The 20,192-nt window shown below is 40.8% G+C and overlaps 2 protein-coding genes across 4 annotated transcripts; one reads left to right on the plus strand and one right to left on the minus strand.

Moving 5' to 3' along the window:
- The first annotated feature begins 284 nt into the window (after positions 1-284).
- LOC104421195 (helicase-like transcription factor CHR28) lies at positions 285-8,726 on the plus strand. 3 transcript variants are annotated; one of them, XM_010033066.3, is made up of 12 exons: positions 285-487; positions 1,680-1,799; positions 1,903-2,122; positions 2,234-2,805; positions 3,344-3,415; positions 3,488-3,565; positions 3,651-4,557; positions 4,869-4,999; positions 6,056-6,277; positions 6,551-7,138; positions 7,413-7,622; positions 8,151-8,726. In XM_010033066.3, the coding sequence occupies exons 2-12, from the start codon at positions 1,689-1,691 to the stop codon at positions 8,253-8,255; spliced, it is 3,216 nt and encodes a 1,071-aa protein (XP_010031368.2). In that variant the 5' UTR covers positions 285-487; positions 1,680-1,688; the 3' UTR covers positions 8,256-8,726. The 3 variants fall into 3 exon arrangements, with proteins under 3 accessions (XP_010031368.2, XP_010031367.2, XP_010031369.2); XM_010033065.3 differs by having other exon boundaries at positions 291-487; positions 2,201-2,805; XM_010033067.3 differs by lacking the exon at positions 285-487 and having other exon boundaries at positions 1,894-2,122; positions 2,201-2,805.
- A 1,494-nt stretch (positions 8,727-10,220) lies between these two features.
- On the minus strand, positions 10,221-12,098 carry LOC104421196 (protein ASPARTIC PROTEASE IN GUARD CELL 2). The gene is given in 2 exon segments (XM_010033068.3): positions 10,221-10,864; positions 10,867-12,098. Coding segments are annotated over 2 exon segments (1,467 nt in total). The 5' UTR covers positions 11,951-12,098; the 3' UTR covers positions 10,221-10,481.
- Between the last annotated feature and the right edge of the window lie 8,094 nt (positions 12,099-20,192).

A 20,192-nucleotide genomic window follows, 5' to 3' on the forward strand; every position in this document is an offset into this window, starting at 1 on the left:
TCTTGATTGCCAAATATCTGCGGGGGGCTTCTCTAATTACTTCTCCCTCCAATTACATGCAGATTTTAGTCAATGCCAAGAAGGTCCATTCGCCAGCTGAAATTCAATAAAAAAAGTTTTCATTTTTTCCCCCAAAATTAAAGAACTTGTCTGGACTCTTTTGTATTTTACCTTTATCTCTGTCGTCATAAGGTCACTTTTTTCATGTGGTGTGGACTTCATGTTCCCTTAATATTTTCCTCATTATAGAATTCAAAAGAGGAGGAAGTAAGAGTGTCCTAAATAGGAGAAGCCAACTTCGGCTTTGCCTATTCGAAACGCTGCCGTTGCTCTCTCGCTCTCTCCCCGAGCCTGCGAAGCTCCGTTTTTCGATTTTTTTTTTTTTTTGGGAGGGACACGATCTTGTATTTTTTTTTTTTTTTTCTGTAACCGTGAACGGGAAGTAGCGTTGCGGAGCTCCGGCTGCAATGGCAATCGACCATCGGAGGTAGGGTTTCTTGATTCTTCGCCGACGCCTTCGCTCGCTGCGTGCTCAATTATCTCTTCTCTTGTCTTTTTCCACGCGTCCGTACGCCGGATTGATCGTAAAGTTCGGAACTTTTCGGTGCGGACCGGCGTTGACTTCTTCGCTCTGCGCGATTTCTCTTCGCAATTGACCGCACTTCTGTTCGTTCGACAATGATTGTGCGTGACGGCAACACAGAGAAGCGCAATTTTTTTTTTTTTTTTTTTTTTTGACCTTTTGGGGGTTTGGACGATTGGTCTCGTGACTGGGGATGGATAGTATAAGTGGGTTTTGCTGTTTAGTGATGACCCATTTGGATTCTTGGCTTAATTTGTACCGTTCAATCGATGAACTCATGGGCAAACGTCCCGCATCTCGTTTCTGCTAGCGTGATAGGATGCTGATTCTTGCTGTCACTTCCCTAGTCTTTGCCATTACATGATGACTCCGGCATTATTGGGAGCGGCGGCGGCTTGAAAGCTGTATTAAGGGCAGTGTGTGAAGGGCTGCTTGGTAATTGATGGGTAGGCTATTGATGCATGATGAGTTCCGAAGATGTGGTATGTGGAATTAGGATTTCACGAATTGGTAGTCTGTGCGAAAAGATAAATCGGCAGAAGTTCTCTTTGCATGCACGAAATGAGAATGATGAATAACATAGTGTGCCGGAGGGTAATTAGTCCTTCTAGTCTGTATTGTTCTAAGGACCGGCATTTGTTGGAGTAATGGATTGCAAACTCAGGATATAATCTGGTGATCCTTGTTATTAGCTAGGCAGTGTGCTGTTGACTTGTAGGCTACCAGACTAACCTCGACCTTTTTTAGGTCTTTTCTTCGTTTTGGTTTGTTGTGGCTATCCTATTCAGTTGAGAAAAGAAAAAAAAAGAGGGAACTCCATGTAAGTGAGTAGTGTATCGGTTGGTGAATTGACTCTATCCTATGCATTTATTACTATTCATTTTCAGATACTGGACATATTCTTGGGTGGAAGCGAGCTCGTCTTTGAGCTTCTTTTTGTCTGTGGTTTTTACCTGCCCTTGTGCTTTTTAATGAACTCTTAATTCTCAACTGATAAGAAAATTTTTATAAGTAGAACTTTTATGCACTTCCAGATCTTGGTGTAGTTGTGAGGAAATTGAATGTAGTGAATAATTGCAATTTCCTAATCTTGAAGGCAGTGGGCATGGAAATGACTTATGCATCTGACAATGGGGATCATCTCTGTAATTTCAATGATTCAATGTGGAGGTCCTTTCTTTTAAGCTGTTGGATCTCCAGGTTTTTAGCAGATTCGGTGAGTCAAGAAATTTCAGTTTTGGAAGCATAATGATTTGGCTTGTTTTTCAGTGTTCACGTGGTTGTGTGTTAACATGATAATCATACTTAAGAATTAGCAGGTTTGCTGGTTGGCTAGTTCTTGCTCTTCATTTCCTGCTGAGAGGAAAAGGTGTAGTAAATTAGGCAGCAGCAAGTTGGCGATGGATCCTATAGAGATAAGCTCTTCAGATAGCGAAACAGAAGTGGAAGACAGTGGAAGAAATGGTACTGGCCAAGACAGAAGGGTTCTACCACCATGGGCTTCGAGTTCAACTTCTGGTGTGAGCACTAGGAAGCCAGGTTAGTAAATAAAAGTTTCTTAGTAAAATTTCATTGATAAAATTTAGGAGAAACTAATAAGCCTTGAGATGAATCTAGATTTTCATGGACAATTACTTTCTGCTGCTAAAGAAACTGCTACTTCTGGAAGCTCTTTGAGATATGTTCCACAAGCGAAAGTTCATGCAAATTCTTCCATCAATGATGGCATTGGATCCTCTGCTCAAAGCTCACAGGCTGATGATGTTAGATATTTTCCTGAAAATGGGCATTCAGCTCTGCCTTCGGCCATAAACTCCCGAATTTCTAGTAGCCCTACTGGTGATTATGAAAGACTTTCATCACAGCAGGCTTTGAAGAGAACACTTCCGTCATCTTTACAGCCACATGTGCACATTAATAAGGAAAACCTTTTTGAAGAGAGTGTGGACGGTTGTCGTATTAATGATATCCATGGAAACTCTTCACGGCCGAGTTCGACAGATAGCAAGGGCTACATGAGAGACCTTTGGAGCAGGAATTTTGATGACGAAGTTATCATGATTGAGAACAAAAGTAGTAGGATTTTGCCACCGTCAATTATGCCCATGAAGTCTGTGTCTGCTGCACAGTTTACTGGTCCAAGTGATCCCATTTTTCATTCTGGGATTGGTGATGAAAGGACCAAAAATGATGAGAGACTGATTTATCAAGCAGCACTAGAGGTACTATTGCTGTTAATTTCAAGTTGATAAAAATCTACATGTTGGATGACTTATGATGCCAGTTTCTCCTTGTCAACACTTTTCAACATGTGGCATTTCGGTTTTGGAGTGAATTTTGATATTTTAGGTGTGCTATCCTCAAGCCGTGGTGACAGCTTAATTTTTCAGAGTAGTAATTAGTAATGACAAAATGGTATACAGTGATCTTGGTATAATTTTGGCAGGCTAAGTTTTTAGTTGCGAGAAGCCAAGAACCACTAACCTTGGTGACTGATAGGACAGCAATCCCTGCTGGGCTTGAGTTTGTTAATATTTTTGGCTATCTAGTGTTAAACGTCTCACTAGCCTTTAGGTTTACTTTTCCATGTACTAGCTCTATTCACTTTATGAATTACATGCGAGTTTGTTTAAAATAAAAAAAGGGAGTTAAATTTTTGGGTCAGTGAGTTAAATTTTTGGGTCAGTGCGCAATCTGTTTAGTTATCGATGGTGAATATATGCATTTGAGTGTCAGAGCCTGATATTTTAACTCTCGCAGGATCTTAATCAACCAAAAATTGAAGCTAAGTTACCGGATGGTCTTTTGTCTGTATCTCTTTTAAGACATCAGGTGCTTCTAAATACCATCCCTGTTCCATTATCTGAGATAAATATGGATTTTCTCTAATTATTGTCTTAGTAGAAAATTGCCTTGGCATGGATGCTTCAAAAGGAAACAAGAAGTTTGCACTGTTTGGGTGGAATTTTGGCTGATGATCAGGTCGATTTCTGCCAATTCTTTCAGCCTACATATTTGTCAACCATTCCCCTTATTTCATCCTAGATTAACTGTTCGGATGATGCAGGGCCTTGGTAAGACCATCTCTATGATTGCCCTTATACAAATGCAACGGTTTCTACAGTCTAAATCAAAGTCAGGAAACATGCCCAATCCCAAAACTGAAGCGCTGAATTTGGATGATGATGAAGAAAATGGTAATGATGCTATGAACAAATCCCAGGTTCCTGCAGAATCCGAGGATTCAAAACCTATTCCAGAAGTGAGTACCTCCTCCAATGCATTCGGTAAGCGGAGGCCTGCTGGAGGCACATTGGTTGTTTGTCCTGCCAGTGTTGTCCGGCAATGGGCTAGGGAGTTGGATGAGAAAGTTGCAGAGGAAGCCAAGCTTAAGATTTTGATCTATCATGGAGGAAGCAGGACAAAGGATCCTGTTGAACTGGCAAATTATGACGTAGTTGTCACGACATATGCTATTGTAACAATCGAAGTACCAAAACAACCTTTGGTTGATGAGGATGATGCTGAAGAAAGAAATGGGGAAGCATATGGATTATCGTCGGAGTTTTCAGCTAATAAGAAGAGGAAAAAAGCTATCAATGTTAGTAAGAAAGGGAAGAAGGGTAGAAAAGGGTTTAATAGTTCGTCTTTTGATTGCAGCAGTGGTGCACTTGCTAGAGTAGGGTGGTTTAGGATTATTTTGGATGAAGCCCAGACGATAAAAAATCACAGGACTCAAGTTGCTAGAGCATGCTGTAGCCTTCGAGCCAAAAGAAGATGGTGCTTATCTGGAACTCCCATACAGAATGCAATTGATGATTTATATAGCTACTTCAGATTCTTGAAGTATGAACCATATGCTGCATATAAAGCATTTTATATGACCATAAAGATTCCTATATCGCGAAATTCGCTCCATGGTTACAAGAAGCTCCAAGCAGTCCTTAGGGCTGTAATGCTGCGTCGTACAAAAGGTGAGTATCTTTCTGCATGTGTACAATTGCTTATTTTATTTGTAGAAATCCTAGATCTAGCATTTGATGGTTGTTATTTCCCTCCTACAAGGGGCATGCAAACCAAAATACACCACGTGGCGGTTCCTCTTTCCTTTTTGCACATTAATTGTGAAAGACCTTTAACACTTGGGATGCTTTGACTGGAATTGTTGATTAGTATTTAAAATAAATTTTGCTTGTCATTGGTGCATCCTTAAATAATTTATCCCTTTGATATTTTGGATGATGAATTTATTTGAGGAAACTGATGAGCTATTTTCACATTCTAGGAACATTGATTGATGGGGAGCCGATAATTACATTGCCTCCAAAAACAATACACTTGGCTAAGGTGGATTTCTCAAAAGAAGAGAGGGATTTCTACACCCAACTAGAGCATGATTCACGTGTGCAATTCAAGGTGAGGATCAGACTTTCTGAAATTTTCTCACTAGCATTATGGTGTATTGTTATTAAGCTAGCAATACTGGTACCATTCAGAGTCATTTAAAAGAGCCTTTTCTAGTCATATATTGTGCTGCCACTGAGACTATTTGTAAGATGGTCTCTGTCTATATCATTTTGGATAGAATTCTGCTAATTCTGTGTTCCTTTATCTTTGTTATTAAAGAACTCATTTCTCTGTGTTGTTTGTGATCTCGATGTGGGTGCTTTAGTTAGATATTGTGATCAACTCTACACAGTGAAGAATCCACATAATTCTAAGAGAGAGAATTTGGTGATTGGTACGTCCAATGACAGGTAGAGACAAATTGACTCTGGAGAAGAGTATGATTCTAAGCATATCTGTTTTTTGCTTTCTCCTCTTCATTAGGTAAGTATTTTGGCAACTGTGGATTACGTTTATGAGCGGGCTTTACCCATGCATCTCCTAAAAGAAAGAAATCATTCACAGAGGACCATAATGACTATATTTGGGAAAATTACGTCTGACATCCCATAAAGCATATAAAGTTTCAGGGCATTATTATTTTATAATTTATTAGTCACTGCTGTACTTCTGGACAGGATCTAGATAAGTAGAATTGCTTTTTTACTCTTAAGTGACGTTACCTCTAGTTTAAGTCTGATGTGGCATGATAACTGTTGTGCTAACATCTCTCCAAACCAAACCCATCCCCCCCCGCCCAAAAAAAAAAAAAAAAAATGAAAAAAAGACGAAAAGGGAAACAAAACCAAGGATGCCCTAGGCAAGATGGTGGTCATTGTGATGCTATTGATCAAAATTTTGCAGTTTGGAGATGTTGCATACTTGCGGTCCTTTTTTTTTTTTTTTTTGTTGGTAAGGTAAGCAATATATTAACTTTTAACCAAAACCTTGCGGTCCATTTGTACACTGTAATATTCCAAATTGAGTCTCCACAAATTATGCTGTCGTATTTTGATTAATTTATGGTGGTCCCTCTTTCTCATGCTGGGCTATATGTGCTCCTAATTGTCTAGTTTTATATTGCAGGCATATGCTGCTGCTGGCACTGTAAAACAGAACTATGCAAATATCCTTCTGATGCTTTTGCGCCTGCGACAGGCTTGTGACCATCCATTGCTTGTCAAAGGATACAGTTCTGACTCTGTTGGAAACTTTTCTGTGCAAGCGGCAAAAAAATTATCTCGAAGTACACTTAAAGATCTCCTGGATCACCTAGTGACATCCTTGGCCACATGTACTGCTTGCAATGTACGTGTTTTTTTAAGTGCTTGGATGTGTTTGTGACCATGTGTGCATGCACACCTGTGCTCATCACTTTGTCTGCACTCCACAATGCAGTCTAACTAATCGTGTTGCAGCCATATTTGTTTTTGCTTGTGTATCTGCAAGTCCAGAGAAATCATTTAACATCTCAACTATGGAATATGTCATCTATTGCATTTGATTGACATTTTGGAATCTATATTCCTGCATCGATTTATTGTACTCTGTCTAATGGTTTTAGTTTTATGTATTTTTCAGGATACACCGGACCACCCTGTTGTTACTAGCTGTGGCCATGTTTTCTGTTACCAGTGTGTGTCTGAATATCTGACTGGTGACGATAATACATGTCCTGCACATAGATGTAAAGAACCTCTTGGTCCAGATGTTGTTTTCTCAGAAGCTATCCTCAGAAGTTGCATCTACGGTGACTCTGAAAATGGTTCGACGAGTTCACAGCGAGCTGACAAATCATTGATCATGGAGCATGAGTTTAGTTCGGCTAAAATCAAAGCTCTTCTTGAGATTCTACAGTCGCAATGCAGAGGAGAAAGTGCAAATGCAGAGCTTCATGGTCCCATGGGCTGTGACGATGAGTCTCTTTTTGAAAATACAGGCACCGGGGATTCTACATACAGAGTTAAAGCTGTTAAGCACACAACTGTTTATTCAAGTTCTCCTCCTGAAGGACCAATTAAAGCAATTGTCTTTTCTCAGTGGACGAGTATGTTAAACTTGGTTGAACAAAATCTGATCCATTTTGGCATAAATTATAGACGGCTTGATGGAACAATGACCCTTTCTGCAAGAGACAAAGCTGTGAAAGATTTTAACACCGATCCTGAGGTTTGGCTGCTATAGCTGAGAACATTTCAGTCATCTCTCAATGCCTGTCAGTTTTGCTTTGGATACGCATATTCTCACAGAACTGCACTGGACCAAAGACCCCTGCATATTTATCGTAATTAGTAGAATATGCTGTTAAATGTCTGTAATAGGAGCTTGATGCTGCTAAGCAGGAAATCTTTTGTCGTGTGTTTTGTTTTCACCAGAGAATCACGTTGTGTCTTCCCCCCCCTTTTTTTGAGCTTGACACCTGAATGTTTGAAATTTCTTGCAGATAGTCGTTATGCTAATGTCATTAAAAGCAGGAAACCTTGGTCTAAACATGGTTGCTGCTTGTCATGTTATTCTTTTGGATCTTTGGTGGAATCCAACCACTGAAGATCAAGCTGTCGATCGAGCTCATAGAATTGGACAAACTCGACCAGTTACTGTATCTCGAATCACAATTAAGGATACAGTGGAAGATAGGATTTTGGCTCTCCAGGTACTGCTTGGTCTCTCTTTTAGGCTAAGCTCTGTTAGGCTTGAATCTGACATTTACAGGTTCTTTTGAGGTTTTAAAAAATGTAATTATCTTGCAAGTTCATTTCCCGGTCTTTAATTTATAGTAGCATCAATTCAGTGATTGTTCATTTTCTCTAGACAAGGAACCTAATTATCATCAGTGCAGTCACTATCTGTTTCCTCGAAAAACAAATAATTTTCATCAGTCAGTTGCAATAAAAGATTTGATGGCCAGTTAATTGCCATGAAGTCTGCTATTCTCCCCCATAATTGTTAATCAAATGTGTTCTGGTCATTTTAATTAGCCATCACTATGTGATGAGAGAGCACACCTTATCACTTATCGTTATGCAAAGGAACATATGCGTAGTAATAGATGCTGAAAGAGGTTTTTTTTTTTTTTTTTTAATAATCATCTGGCATAGTTTGTTCTACTGGCCTTAAAATCCATTTGGTGATGGGATATTAAACGTGCTAACATACTTCATTTTGCTCCTGTAATTTGCAGGAAGAAAAGAGAAAGATGGTGGCTTCTGCTTTTGGTGAAGACCAAGGAGGTGGTACTGCAACTCGTCTAACAGTTGAAGATCTCAAGTACCTCTTTATGTTATAGATTTGTTTCCCTCACATTTTTTGGCTCAAGTAAGTCTCTTCTCACTCTGGAAACTTCTGGGGAAGAGCAAGGGAGTGATATAAGTTTTCATTAGTCAGAGGAGCGAGGAATTTTTGAATATCTGTCGGAGTGCATATTACCTCCTACTGCCGGTATTTTGACAAGAAAATCGACAGTAAACTCTAGATTGCCCATGCCTGAATTTTAGCTTGACAAAGGGGATTTTTGTCAGTGGTGGATGCAGCAGCCATGCTAACATGTAAATATTATGTTGTAGATCAAACTAGATTAGCATAGGATTAGACCCTTTTAGAGCTTATGATATAATTATTTCTTCTCTGTATATTCTCTCAGCAAACCTCTGAGGTTCATGTCGCCTGTCTTTGATGTGGTCTTAGCTCCTGTTGGCTGCTACTGTCAGTGTTTGTGATGCGTAAGTTCAGGATCTTCTCTATCGATTCTCCTTTCCAACCACGAATCTCTGGTGTACCATGTTGAATCGAGTGAGCGGGAGGGAGAAACGAGAGACACGGCTAGAGAGACATCCCTTGCTCGTGCCTAACCATTGTTGATTTTTAACTGCTGATGACAAGTGCGCGCAAGTTTATTAAATGCATGCCACACAATTTATGCGCTGGGCATGCATTGATGTGGAAGATTCTGTTTTGGGTCGCTTGACACATCTAGATTGATTGGATAAGAACAGTCTTAAGCAATTGACTGGCTTAAACTTGTTTTTTCATACGGCTAATTAAGGAGATGAGGGAGAACTCTTTCATCTACTCAAATCGGACAAAAGCCACAATGTATGACCACCTAAAACGATGACGTCCCCCTTTTAAAGAAAAAAGTCCTCTGAACGGCTCACTTGATGTTTATAGATGCACCTTTTGGAAGAGGGCAAGGAGGTTTCAGATTGAATGCCGTGTTTCTTGTACATCTGGTTAAGAAAATGAGCACAAGTCAAAAGAGATCGGGATCCTAATATGTCAAAACATATTATGAACGGTACTAAAGTGTGCCAAACATATTTTGTTCCCATTTGACTATGTTGGCCTTATGAGTTGGCTAATGGGGAAAACGTCTCTTGAGCCAGTTGTGCTTGTCTGCTTGTCTTGCCTCAAGAAAGGTGAAAAGTGACCTAAAAAATTGGGCATGTGACTAGAGCCCAGTAAAAGGGGGTTCAGAAAATATTAAAAGAGTGGACAGGAATTGACACTGTGCCGTACAAGATGATTGACGGTGGGAAATTATCTCGAAGAATATGCAAGATGATCCTGATTTCTGGGCGAAACCCCAACATTGCTTTATTTGATTCCCTTCCTTTCACCAGTTTCACCTCCTGATTTTCCTACTTTTGTGGGCCTCTAAAGTTGCTTGACACCGCAGGGATTGGAGCATTCAATTTGAAACCAGAGTCCCTCCAGTTGCTTTTTCCAACCTCATTTCACAGAGAGAGAGAGGGAGGGAGGGTCTGAAAGACTCAGATGTTAATGATGTTTTTTCCTTCTTCTTTTTTTTCCCTATTTTTTCCTCTCTCTAATCTCCCCCCAAGAAAAGGGTAAAAGTTCTTCTAATGTCAATCTATGGGAGAAAAAGGAAAAGCAAATGACTTTGCAAAAGTGATCGCTTGAATGCACTCCCAACTTAAGGTTACACCAAAGGGCAGACCAGGAACCCTAGTGATGGCCTCACATGTCCACCATGGTGGTGGCTCCCTTCCCCTCATCATTCAATCTCAGCAGCCTTCAGAGAGAGAGAGAGAGAGAGAGAGGAATCTGTCTACGTGGATGACAGACAAAAAGGAAAGGTAATGCAACATACACAGCGTTCAGGGTCACGTCCACAGCAGCAGTGAGACTGAACCATTTTCCTACTACGCATTTGAGGTAAAAGGGACCTCTTGGATCCTCTAACGCCAATGTAAACGACCTTTTGAAACGGTTCCTTTGACCGCCTGCAGATTTTCTCCCAGTGTTAACTGGCTCTCTCTTTATCTCTCTGATGAAATTAAAGAAAAAGCAAAGACAGAATTCTGACTTTAGTGAAGTGGGAGTTAAATTTTGCTTTTACACTATATCGATCTCTAGCTCACACCCACTGCATAAACGCCCCCACAAGGAGACGCTAGTACACCACTTCTCATCTTATATACTTCACTCTACCAATAATACAGTAAGGCTAAGACTAGCAAAATTCACCCAATAACTTACTTTACATATTTACTCAGCAAGTGTTGGGACCAAAACCAACATTGGTTCCATCAATAGAAATTTGTATCCCTTCTTGCTGTATGTTCCCAATGATGGAAAGCGCCGAGGAGGACGGGGCGAACGCGAAGCAGAACGTGCCGGCGTCGTCGACCGGGATCAGGAAGTTCGTTGCCGGGAGCGTTAGCATCGGCCCGCCCGAGAAGTAGAACGAGACGGTCGGGACCCGCACCGTCACGAAGCCATTCAGGTTGTAGCAGGTATCGAAGATGGACACCCCCGTGGCCCGCGGGAGGTTCGTCGTCTGGGCTAGGAAAGCGTCGCGGAACGCTGTGTAAGCGGGCGCCGGGAACCGGGTCACGGCGGTGCCCGTGTCCATGACGACCCCTCCATTCCCAATTCATCGAGGCGGAAGGTGTCCTCGGATATGGGCACCCGGATGCCGCCGACGCCGAGGCCGGCGAGGCCGATATAGTAGAAGCTCGCCGCCTGCGGGTTATGGATCAGGGGGACCCACACGGCGCCGACAGGCATGGCCCTGCGCCCGAATTCCAACGACCCGGCGGCAGCTTTGCCCCGGGTAACCAGGCAGTAGCTGAAGGCCCCGCCGGTGTCCCCGCTTAGCTGGCCCACGAGGGACATGGAACCGCCCCCCAGGCCGAGCAGCCCGGCGGCGCCGATGAACATGCCCCGGTTCATGTGGCCGCACCCGATCGCCACGTTGCCGACCACGTACCGCCCGAAGGTGAGGGTCTCCAATGCCATGGTGCCCTTGGTGTAGGACCCGTCGCCGTAGGAAACCTCGTAGTGGCACCGGCCGGAGCGGCAGCCCGCATTCTCGAGCCGGTCGCAGACGGTGGAGCCGCACGGCACGCCGGAGAAGGATGCGGACGCGGACGGGTCGAAGACCGGGTCGGACTGGCGGTAGCACTGGTTGCAGGGCTGGCACTGCACCCACACAATGTCGCTGCCGGAGTCGATCACCATGTACTGGCTCCTCGCCGGGCTCCCGACTCCTATCCTCACGAAGTACTCCCCGCTCCCCTGATCCATGCCGGAGACCACGTCGGACCCGAAGTCCTCCACCGCCTCGTAGCCGGCCCCGCCGCCCGAGCGGACGGCTACGTCGCCGGACAATCGGCGGAGGACCCCGGCGACCCGCAAGGCGTCCCGGTTCATCCGGTCCTGGAAACGGCGGGAATGAGAGCCGCCGTGGGAGCTGGCGGAAGGTAATCTGTCTCTGTGAAACAGACTCAGCTTGTACCCGCCTCCATGCTCGCCCTCGCTCTCGCTCAGATCGTGTTTGTTGAAGAAGTCGTGGTACTCGTTTATCTTGGGAGGGAGGGCGTTCGTGGCCGCGAGGGCCTCCTGCACGTCCAGGTGCTGGATGTCCGGGTACGATGCGGCGCCTCCGGCGGCGCTCAGGAGCTGAAGCGCCGCCGCAAGGAGGGCTAGCGATGCTCGCGACATGCTTGTCGTTTGCATCCTTTTGGGTTCTGGTTGATGATAAGAGGAGAGGGGTCGGGAGAGGTTTTTCAAAGACAAGTAGTCTTTAGGTGGACTTCTCTTGAGGAGCGAAATGAAGGGGGGGGAGGAGGGGGGTTTTATTCCATTCGGGTTTGATTGAGGAGACATTAAAGTTCGTGGGGTTTTCGAAAAATAATTGAGGCGATGGGGTTTTGCTTCTTCTGTTTCTGTTCTTTGGCCTCTTGTCTTTGGAGTGATTGAGGAAAATCTCACAAGGGCTCGAGGGGGTGTCCCTTGCGTGGTGGGTGGTTCGACTTTTGTCATTTCCACTTTCTCTCTGTTTTTTTTTTTTTTTTTCCTTTCATTTTTTTGGTATTGAATTTCTTCTCCTGCTTTTGGGTGGTGATATGATTACCGTTCAATGCACAAACCGTGCAATCTTTGACCAGCTGCTATGTCTAAGCACCCTCATTGTTATCCTCTCTCTGTTTTTTTTTTTTTTTTTAAGGGGAAAAAAAAACATGCTTTTCCTTTGTCTAATATGTGCATTGTCCACATAGTGCGCATTCACACCTTGACATAGGAACTCCCGAGTTCAATGTGATGTCTTCCTCTACCAAATCTATTGCTTTTCTTTCCCTTCTTGAGTACTATTCTGTTTGGTGCTATAGCGTGCTAAAGTGACCCCATGTGTCCCTTTGAATGCTAAAATAGGTGAGATAATATTAGCAAGAAGATCGACCCATGAAAGAAAAGGACCGTCCATCTAATCTTCTTGTTATTATTATATGGTAAATTTCACTTTTGGGTTTTCTTTTCTTGACGAGAGAAATTATCGCATAGACATAACAAAGCCATCGAGAAACACGAGAAAGCCAAAAGCATCCTATGAAAAACCCTAATCAACAAGCCTTGTGTTAGCTACATCAGCCCATTATTTTCATTGACCAAACTCTACTTATAATAATTATATTCCACACTTGTAATTATGACGTTTTCTCTGTGGGTGAGAAATGCTGCACTTTCTTTTGCTGTGGAACGCTTTGATTAGAAAGTAAAGAGGGATGATGACGGTGATAGCAAAAGCAAGGTCAAAACAGAGATTGATATGAAATGAGGTTCTGCGAATCATTTCACAAGCTTCCACCAACAGCAATAGAATTGGCGAGAGCATATACTGCCCTTGTTCTAAGAAAAGTCTGTCTGTGATATTTAATTATATTACATTGCAATGTGAACTTAACCAATTGCAGAGAATCACCAGAAAATGCAGTGATTCGAAGAAGATTGAGTGGGTATTCAAGCTGAAAAAGTTACCGATGACATAAAGAGAATTTGTCTGCATCTGATATTAAACATCCACTTTTTTCTACGATTAGTGCTCGATTATTGCCATCTTGTGTATTTGGCATGTCTCAACGTTAAAGCGTGTTTTTCATGCCACGACGCATTGAATTTAAGCATATATTATGGGTGGATTATATCATACGAATCAAATTTGTACTGTCATAAAGTTAATAAGTAGAAAGGTAGAAAAGTTTCAATCTTCTTTCAATTAGCTTTCACATAAATCTTCTTCCACCAACTACAATAGAATAGGTGAGAGCATATATATTTCTTCCTTCTGCCCTTTTTCTAAGAAAAGTCTGTCTATGATATTTGATTATATTACATTGCAATGTGAACTCAACCATTTGCAGAGAATCACCAGAAACCGCAGTGATTGGAAGAAGATTGAGTGGGTAGTTTCAAGCTGAAAAAGTTACTGATGAAAGTTTATGTCACCAATGAATGTAATCAACAATGACATAAAGAGAATTTGCTTGCATCTGATATTAAAGATGAACTTTTTCTATGATTAGTGCTCAATTATAGCAATCTTGTGTAATTATATGGCATGTCTAAATGTTAAAGCATGTATTTTGTACCATGATGGATTGAATTTAAGCATATATCACGGGTTGTAGATTGCATCATATGAATCAAATTTGTACTCTCATAAAGTTAATACGTCAAAAGGTAGAAAAGTTTCAATTTTCCTTTAATTAGCTTTCACATAAATCATTCCTAACTTTCGACAAATCAAATAACTTATTGATGCATCGATAATCACTCTCCATCTTAACATATTTCTTTTTTTTCTTTTCCTTTTCTTTTTTCTCTATCGTAATATATATTCTCCAAATAAGAATTACTCAATGCAAATTGTGTATTTACCCAAAAAAATTCCTATTTCTTTTTCAATTCCACTATCATCTGCCACTGTGATGCAACAATATGATCGATGGACTTATCTTCCTTTCCCTATTTCAAAGGAAAAGTGGGGCTGCCAATACATGTCATGTCATATTATTGGTTTTGCTACGCATCGTTAAGATTTTTAGTCAATTGCAAGTTCACTGTATTAGTGTCGCGTCAAATTTGAATTTTTCTTAATAAATTCTGGTGGTACTTGAGCCATCTCAAAAAAATTGACTCTTCTAATAAAAGACCAACAGATACGGAATTCTTGTCAAGATCATAAAATGATATCCTACTCTTATATACATTGTATAGTGACCAAAAGTGAACCTTTTCTTTTGGTCAAGTATCTGCAACAATGTATTGTCATTTTAGATACTTTCTAAGAAAAAAGGAACAGTTCCATTTTGCATGCTTTTCTCCAACTTGACCTAGGTTTAATATTGCGGCAACTAGTGCTTGTTCCAAGTAAGGACAAACTCTCTCTCTCTCTCTCTCTAAAAGTGGAAAGAAGATGATTTTAAAACATAAAGATGAAAGGTGGCTGAGTTCCATGGAGAATGGGGGAAGCCTCTTTCCATTTGGAAAGTTGGTGCTTAGAGCACAAAGAACACAGCGAATTGAACTCTAATCCCTCGTGTAATTAGAGATTAGCAAAAAAAATCAAACTTCACGTCTCACTCTAACTTTTCTTTTGAACCTAAATACAAACCATAAAGACACCATCTTTCTACTTAGACCCCTAGCCTTTTGATAAAGTGATTAAGATTTGTATTTGTTTATCTACACGAGGGTTTGCGTGTGTACACCTTGATTTTTGTTCTTTTTAATTAGGTTTACCTTTATAAAACGCCGGCGGCACAACAACATTTTCTTTTTACTCTATTCTTTTTTGGGGAATCTTTTTTCTTTTTTCTCTCTTCATGTTCTTCCAATTTCCGTTTTAAATTTTACTTTACTTGTCCCCCGCCCTTCTTTTGGAGATAACGTGAAGCCAGGCTTTAATAAGGGAAAAAAGTCATGATAGATTTCATTGAGGCACTTTTTGGTACACTGTACGATTAGATGGTGAAAAGAAAATATTAGTGACAAAACTATTTTACAAATAACACTATGCTTTGATGTAATATTGATATATATATATATAAGAAAATCCATTTAATTGAGAACATATGTCGGTAGAAGGGAAGATATATATTCTATGCTTTGATGTATTATTGATATGTATACCTACACATAAAGCAGGAATTTACTTTTAATTTCTTAGGACTCAAACCCGAGAAATTGTGATAATGGGAATTGAATACACGACCTCATGGTTCTTGATACATGAGTGCTAATCGTTTCACTAATCGGTTGAGATAGGGGAAGTTGATCGTACGGTAAATTAACGAATCATGGTATCCCATTTAAGAAAAGGGCGAGCATAAGTTGCAAGAAGGACATGGTAACTGTTGAAGAGTGGGGCTAAAAAGGGTCACGCGTGATGCAACGACAATGAAAATTTACCATCCTCCATAATCATAATCATTGCACCCCACATGGCCCAACTCATTCCCCTCCCCTTCACGTTCGTCCTAAGCTCCCACCCTTTTCTTGCGGGGAAGGCATTTCCCGTCGTTTTCCTGATCCTCATCGATTTCTTGAATCAATCCTCGTTACAACTAGCAGCCGACGTCCATCCATGCACGAGGCTGGCTAGAAACCCTTGAACCTGTTTGTCTCGATTGTCATCGAGTGTGTTCTCAGTCGCTCGTCCGGATATATTAGATCTACTTTTCCTCCGCATTTTGAGTGGAAGATAACCTAGGAAGCATAGTATGCAAGTGGACTGGAAAGTTTGAATAGTAAGGTCCGAGTCATCACGAGAATCATCGCCCGGACCACATGCACGCATCCGGAATCCATATGGCCCGTTGATCTGAGGAGCTTCCACGTGAAATTTTAGTGAAAGAACCTAAACTAGATGGTCTAGATACATGATTGAGAGCATGAACGCAATAGTTTCATTCTACCCTATGAGTGTGGTGATATGAATTTCTTTTTGAAGAAAAGCACGTTCAATTTTAATATTTAACTCGATACCCTTTATATATTCCTATGCCTATCTTCTTTGCATTGTTGCAACATGCTTAAGCTAATCGTGCTTGGATGTCGCATGGTCATATATACATACGCGCATGTATTTAATGGTCAAATTTAACTTTTGAGTTTAGTTTCTAAACGACTAGTCACAGTCTTGTGATCTTCCAGAGGGCTAATATCAAGCTTATTTAAGAAAACAAAGTGACATAAATGCCAAAATAAGTTGAAACCTTTACATAATTTCGATCTCCCTTCACCTTTCATCTTCTTTGGCGATCACAATTACAAGGCCCCTACTGAAGTTGCACATCTAGGCTAGTCCACGATCTTTATATAGCTCGCAGACATTTATTTTACTCCCTATACTTAGCTTTTAGTACAAAATACTTTGAGCCAACCAATAGAACGAAGACTAAGGCTTCTAAAAGTTTCTATGCTCCTCTCTCTTCTTATTCTATTTTACAACCTCCTCGGGGGTTTCCATGAGCAATCAGTGTAACTACAGTTAATGTTAAACTATTCCTCACAACTTTATGTTTAAATCAATGTGATGTAGCCTCCACGAGCCAGATCTTGATGTAGCCTCCACAAGCCAGATCTTGCTTTTCAAAACTCAGTAGCCGGCTTTTTCATACTTCTCGAGGGGCGAAACTATGTCAAGGGAAAAAGTTGTGCTTCTTTTGCTGATAAATCATACACGAAGTGCTCACTAAAGTAGGTGTCGACATAAACAAAATGAAAATATACATGTAATGCTCGCACACGTATGGCTACATTACTTAATCATGTCCACCTTTTTGGTCGATGAGTGGGAGATTATTTCAAAGGCAAAGATATCGGTGGTGATTTACCTGATAGGTTAACGCGATAAAGGCAGGCTTAGCTCATCCCTTTGGCTCGATTCGGCCAATCATGTATGTAAATATTTGTGATTCAAACTTCAATTCTGATTTTGCTACTTCTTTTTTCCCACGTGAGCTGTGCTTTTTCCATGCATAAAAAAGAAAGTGCGTAGAGTCGAAGGAATTTTGATGGAGTTTTCATGATTTTTGTGCAATGAAAACTCATATAGCCTAATTCATATAATCTCGTTTGGTATTTATGTGATAAGAAAGAAAATTTGAGGATGTGAGGAGATCAAGATACGGTAGATATGATGGAAGATTCTAATGCGTAGGTGAAGACAAGACCAACCCGCAAAAGCTTTGTTTTTAAATAGAACAAGGATATAAAAAATAAAAGTTGGCAAGAGTGAGTGCGAAAGTCACGTTTGAGCCTGAGATTAGAATATTGGATTGAGGTTAGGAAGTACGCAGAATATGCACGACCCACCGAATAATTGAACCATTATTACTACCTAAAAGTTGCCTTTCTCGTTAATAATATCATTTTAGTTTTTTTAATCTCTCTCTCTCTCTCTCTCTCTCTCTCTCTCTCTCATGCTCATGCTCATGCTCATGCTCATGCAGACTCATGCATAAGGCAGGAGAGAAAGCACTTGGGTCATGAATCTAAGAATTGCTTATTCGCATGCACTTTGTCTAGTAAAAATATCTTCTGAAATCAGCTCCTATTTTCTTTGTAAAAGAGGATCGAGCCTTCAGAGATTCATAATATGCTAAGCAACCAAAAAATATTGGAATAGTTTCTATAATACTGATCGAGATAGATATCTATGTTCATTCCCCCAGAGTTATTTTGCTGTGCACTCTTTATCAGGGGATGGTTCATAGTTTTTGGCGTCTTAAGGAAATTGCTACCAGCATCATTTGATTCTAGACCGATGAAAAGTTATAACAGGCCATTTTGGAACTTTGATATCATGCTTTGGTTTTCAGATATGGATGCCTCATCTTTTTCACTGGTTATCATTTGTGTTTTATCCGAGAAAAGCAGACAAGCAAGAAGTATACCAGAAGAAGCAAAAGATGGAGAGGTAGTCTTTGTTTTGTATATTCTCCTATGAGGTTGGTATACAAAATAATTTTTTATAATGTAAAGGACTACATTAGGGACGAAAAGGAATAAGAAGATAATACACTGAAATTGGTCTTATGCATTGTACGTAATACAATAATAGAGGAATCGTATTCTGTCATATATACGTGCATATGAAGAAGAAAACAAGAGAAATCGGTTTCTTAAATTGCAGTTGAACGACGTTTCTTGTTAAGTCCTTGCTTACACAAAGTGAAGAAGGTCATTTCCTATATTATGGCAGACTCAATTTCCAATACCTGCTTTTCCTTCATCATTTGCGTAATGGAGAATTGCGTTGAATTATCTTCACTTTTCTTTTCTTTGGTTAAACCTTCAGAAAAGTTAGTCACGTTTGCAAAGTATGATTACGATTAAAGTATAATGAAGCTTATGATGCATTATTGATCAGATAAGCTTACGACTCTAAATGTCTTGTCGATATATGGTGTGACATCCGATAGTGGAACTCGGAGAATTATTGTGACTTCGATCACTTTCACTCATCCGTGGACCTAATGCAGCTGAAAAATGATATCAGTTGGGTAGGATTCTGAGTGAAAGTATACTCGATCTAACAAATTCCATATACACTAGAATCAAATAACCCATTTGGATCATGGAGACTTATTTAAAGCATAAAATGAACTCCTTTGGCTCATGAAGTTCCGACCATGATCAGTCAGGATCTTACCCAATATACTCGATGTTACATATGTGACTTGTTCTAGGAATGTGGCAGACATTTTACAGAAACTTCCTTGATTGCTAGTGTATTTTGACGTCTTTCTCTTTTTCATTAAGAAATGTTCTGAGGTGGAAAACGATAAAGATTGTATGGATACCTCAATCGCCACTTTCTTGTCTGCAAAGCGCGATTGTCATTCACATCGCTTAGATTATGCGAATCCAAAGGGACAAACCTGAGGGCGTCGGAAGGAGATGATGATAATGTTGGATATTAAAGGATGTTGCTGAGCATGCAGAAGTACGACAAGGCAAACCGAAGATGGATTGGTTATAAAATTTGGGAAAAGATGTTGAGTGGCAATGTCACAAAAGGCACTAGAAAAACTAGGGTTTCAAAGAGTGCACACGCCCTAATAATTGAGCAATTATTACCTCAAAAAGTCGCCATGAGAACCCTAATCATGGTTGGTGGGAGTCGTCGCCCTTGTTGACCTTTAGATGCCTACGAGCATTTAATTGGGGGATTTTACGTATGTCATTTCACCTTGTCTACCTCCACTTCTCTCCCCCTGACATAAATCACGTATCCAGAAGCAGTTGTAAGAATCCAAAGCTCCTGAACCTAGTAAATTTGTGTTAAGAGTCGTGTAGTTTGACTAACTCAAGTTTTTGCTTACATCCGAAGAAAATCATTTGAAAATCAACCGACGATTTTCTTTTCTCATAGTTAAATTGAAGAGGAGACAAGGGCACGATATCAATTCAAGATTAGCTCGCTAAGGTGGTAGTAAATAGGAGAGAGTGATTCGCTAGCAGTGGACATGGAGAAAGAAGTGTGATCGTCATGGTTGTTGGTGTAATTGAGGTTGGTGGTAGCGGTCTCAGTGAGTGGTGAAGATGGAGCTGATGTGTGGATGAGCAATGGAAGACGTAGTACGGTGATGGTGGTCTGGTGGCAGTCCAGTGCCCATGGTGGAGGAGGCGCATGGAACATTTAGCGCGGCGGAGGTCAGGAAAGGTGCCAAATGTGCAAGCACAGTGACATGCTAGTGTGAACAATGATGATAGTGATAACTACGCATTAATTGTTCTTTTAACTTTTGTTGTAACCAAAGTATTTCGGATCAAAATTGAACGCCCAAATATGTAGCTCAATACATGATAGGACCAACACGACTGAAACTAAGAGATCGTAGGTGATTGCAAGGATAGAAGTATGGTCACCTCTTGCCCTTCTTAGGACTCTCCTTCACGTTTTAAATAGGCA

Source organism: Eucalyptus grandis, chromosome 1, assembly GCF_016545825.1.
Source record: "Eucalyptus grandis isolate ANBG69807.140 chromosome 1, ASM1654582v1, whole genome shotgun sequence".
Taxonomy (NCBI): domain Eukaryota; kingdom Viridiplantae; phylum Streptophyta; class Magnoliopsida; order Myrtales; family Myrtaceae; genus Eucalyptus; species Eucalyptus grandis.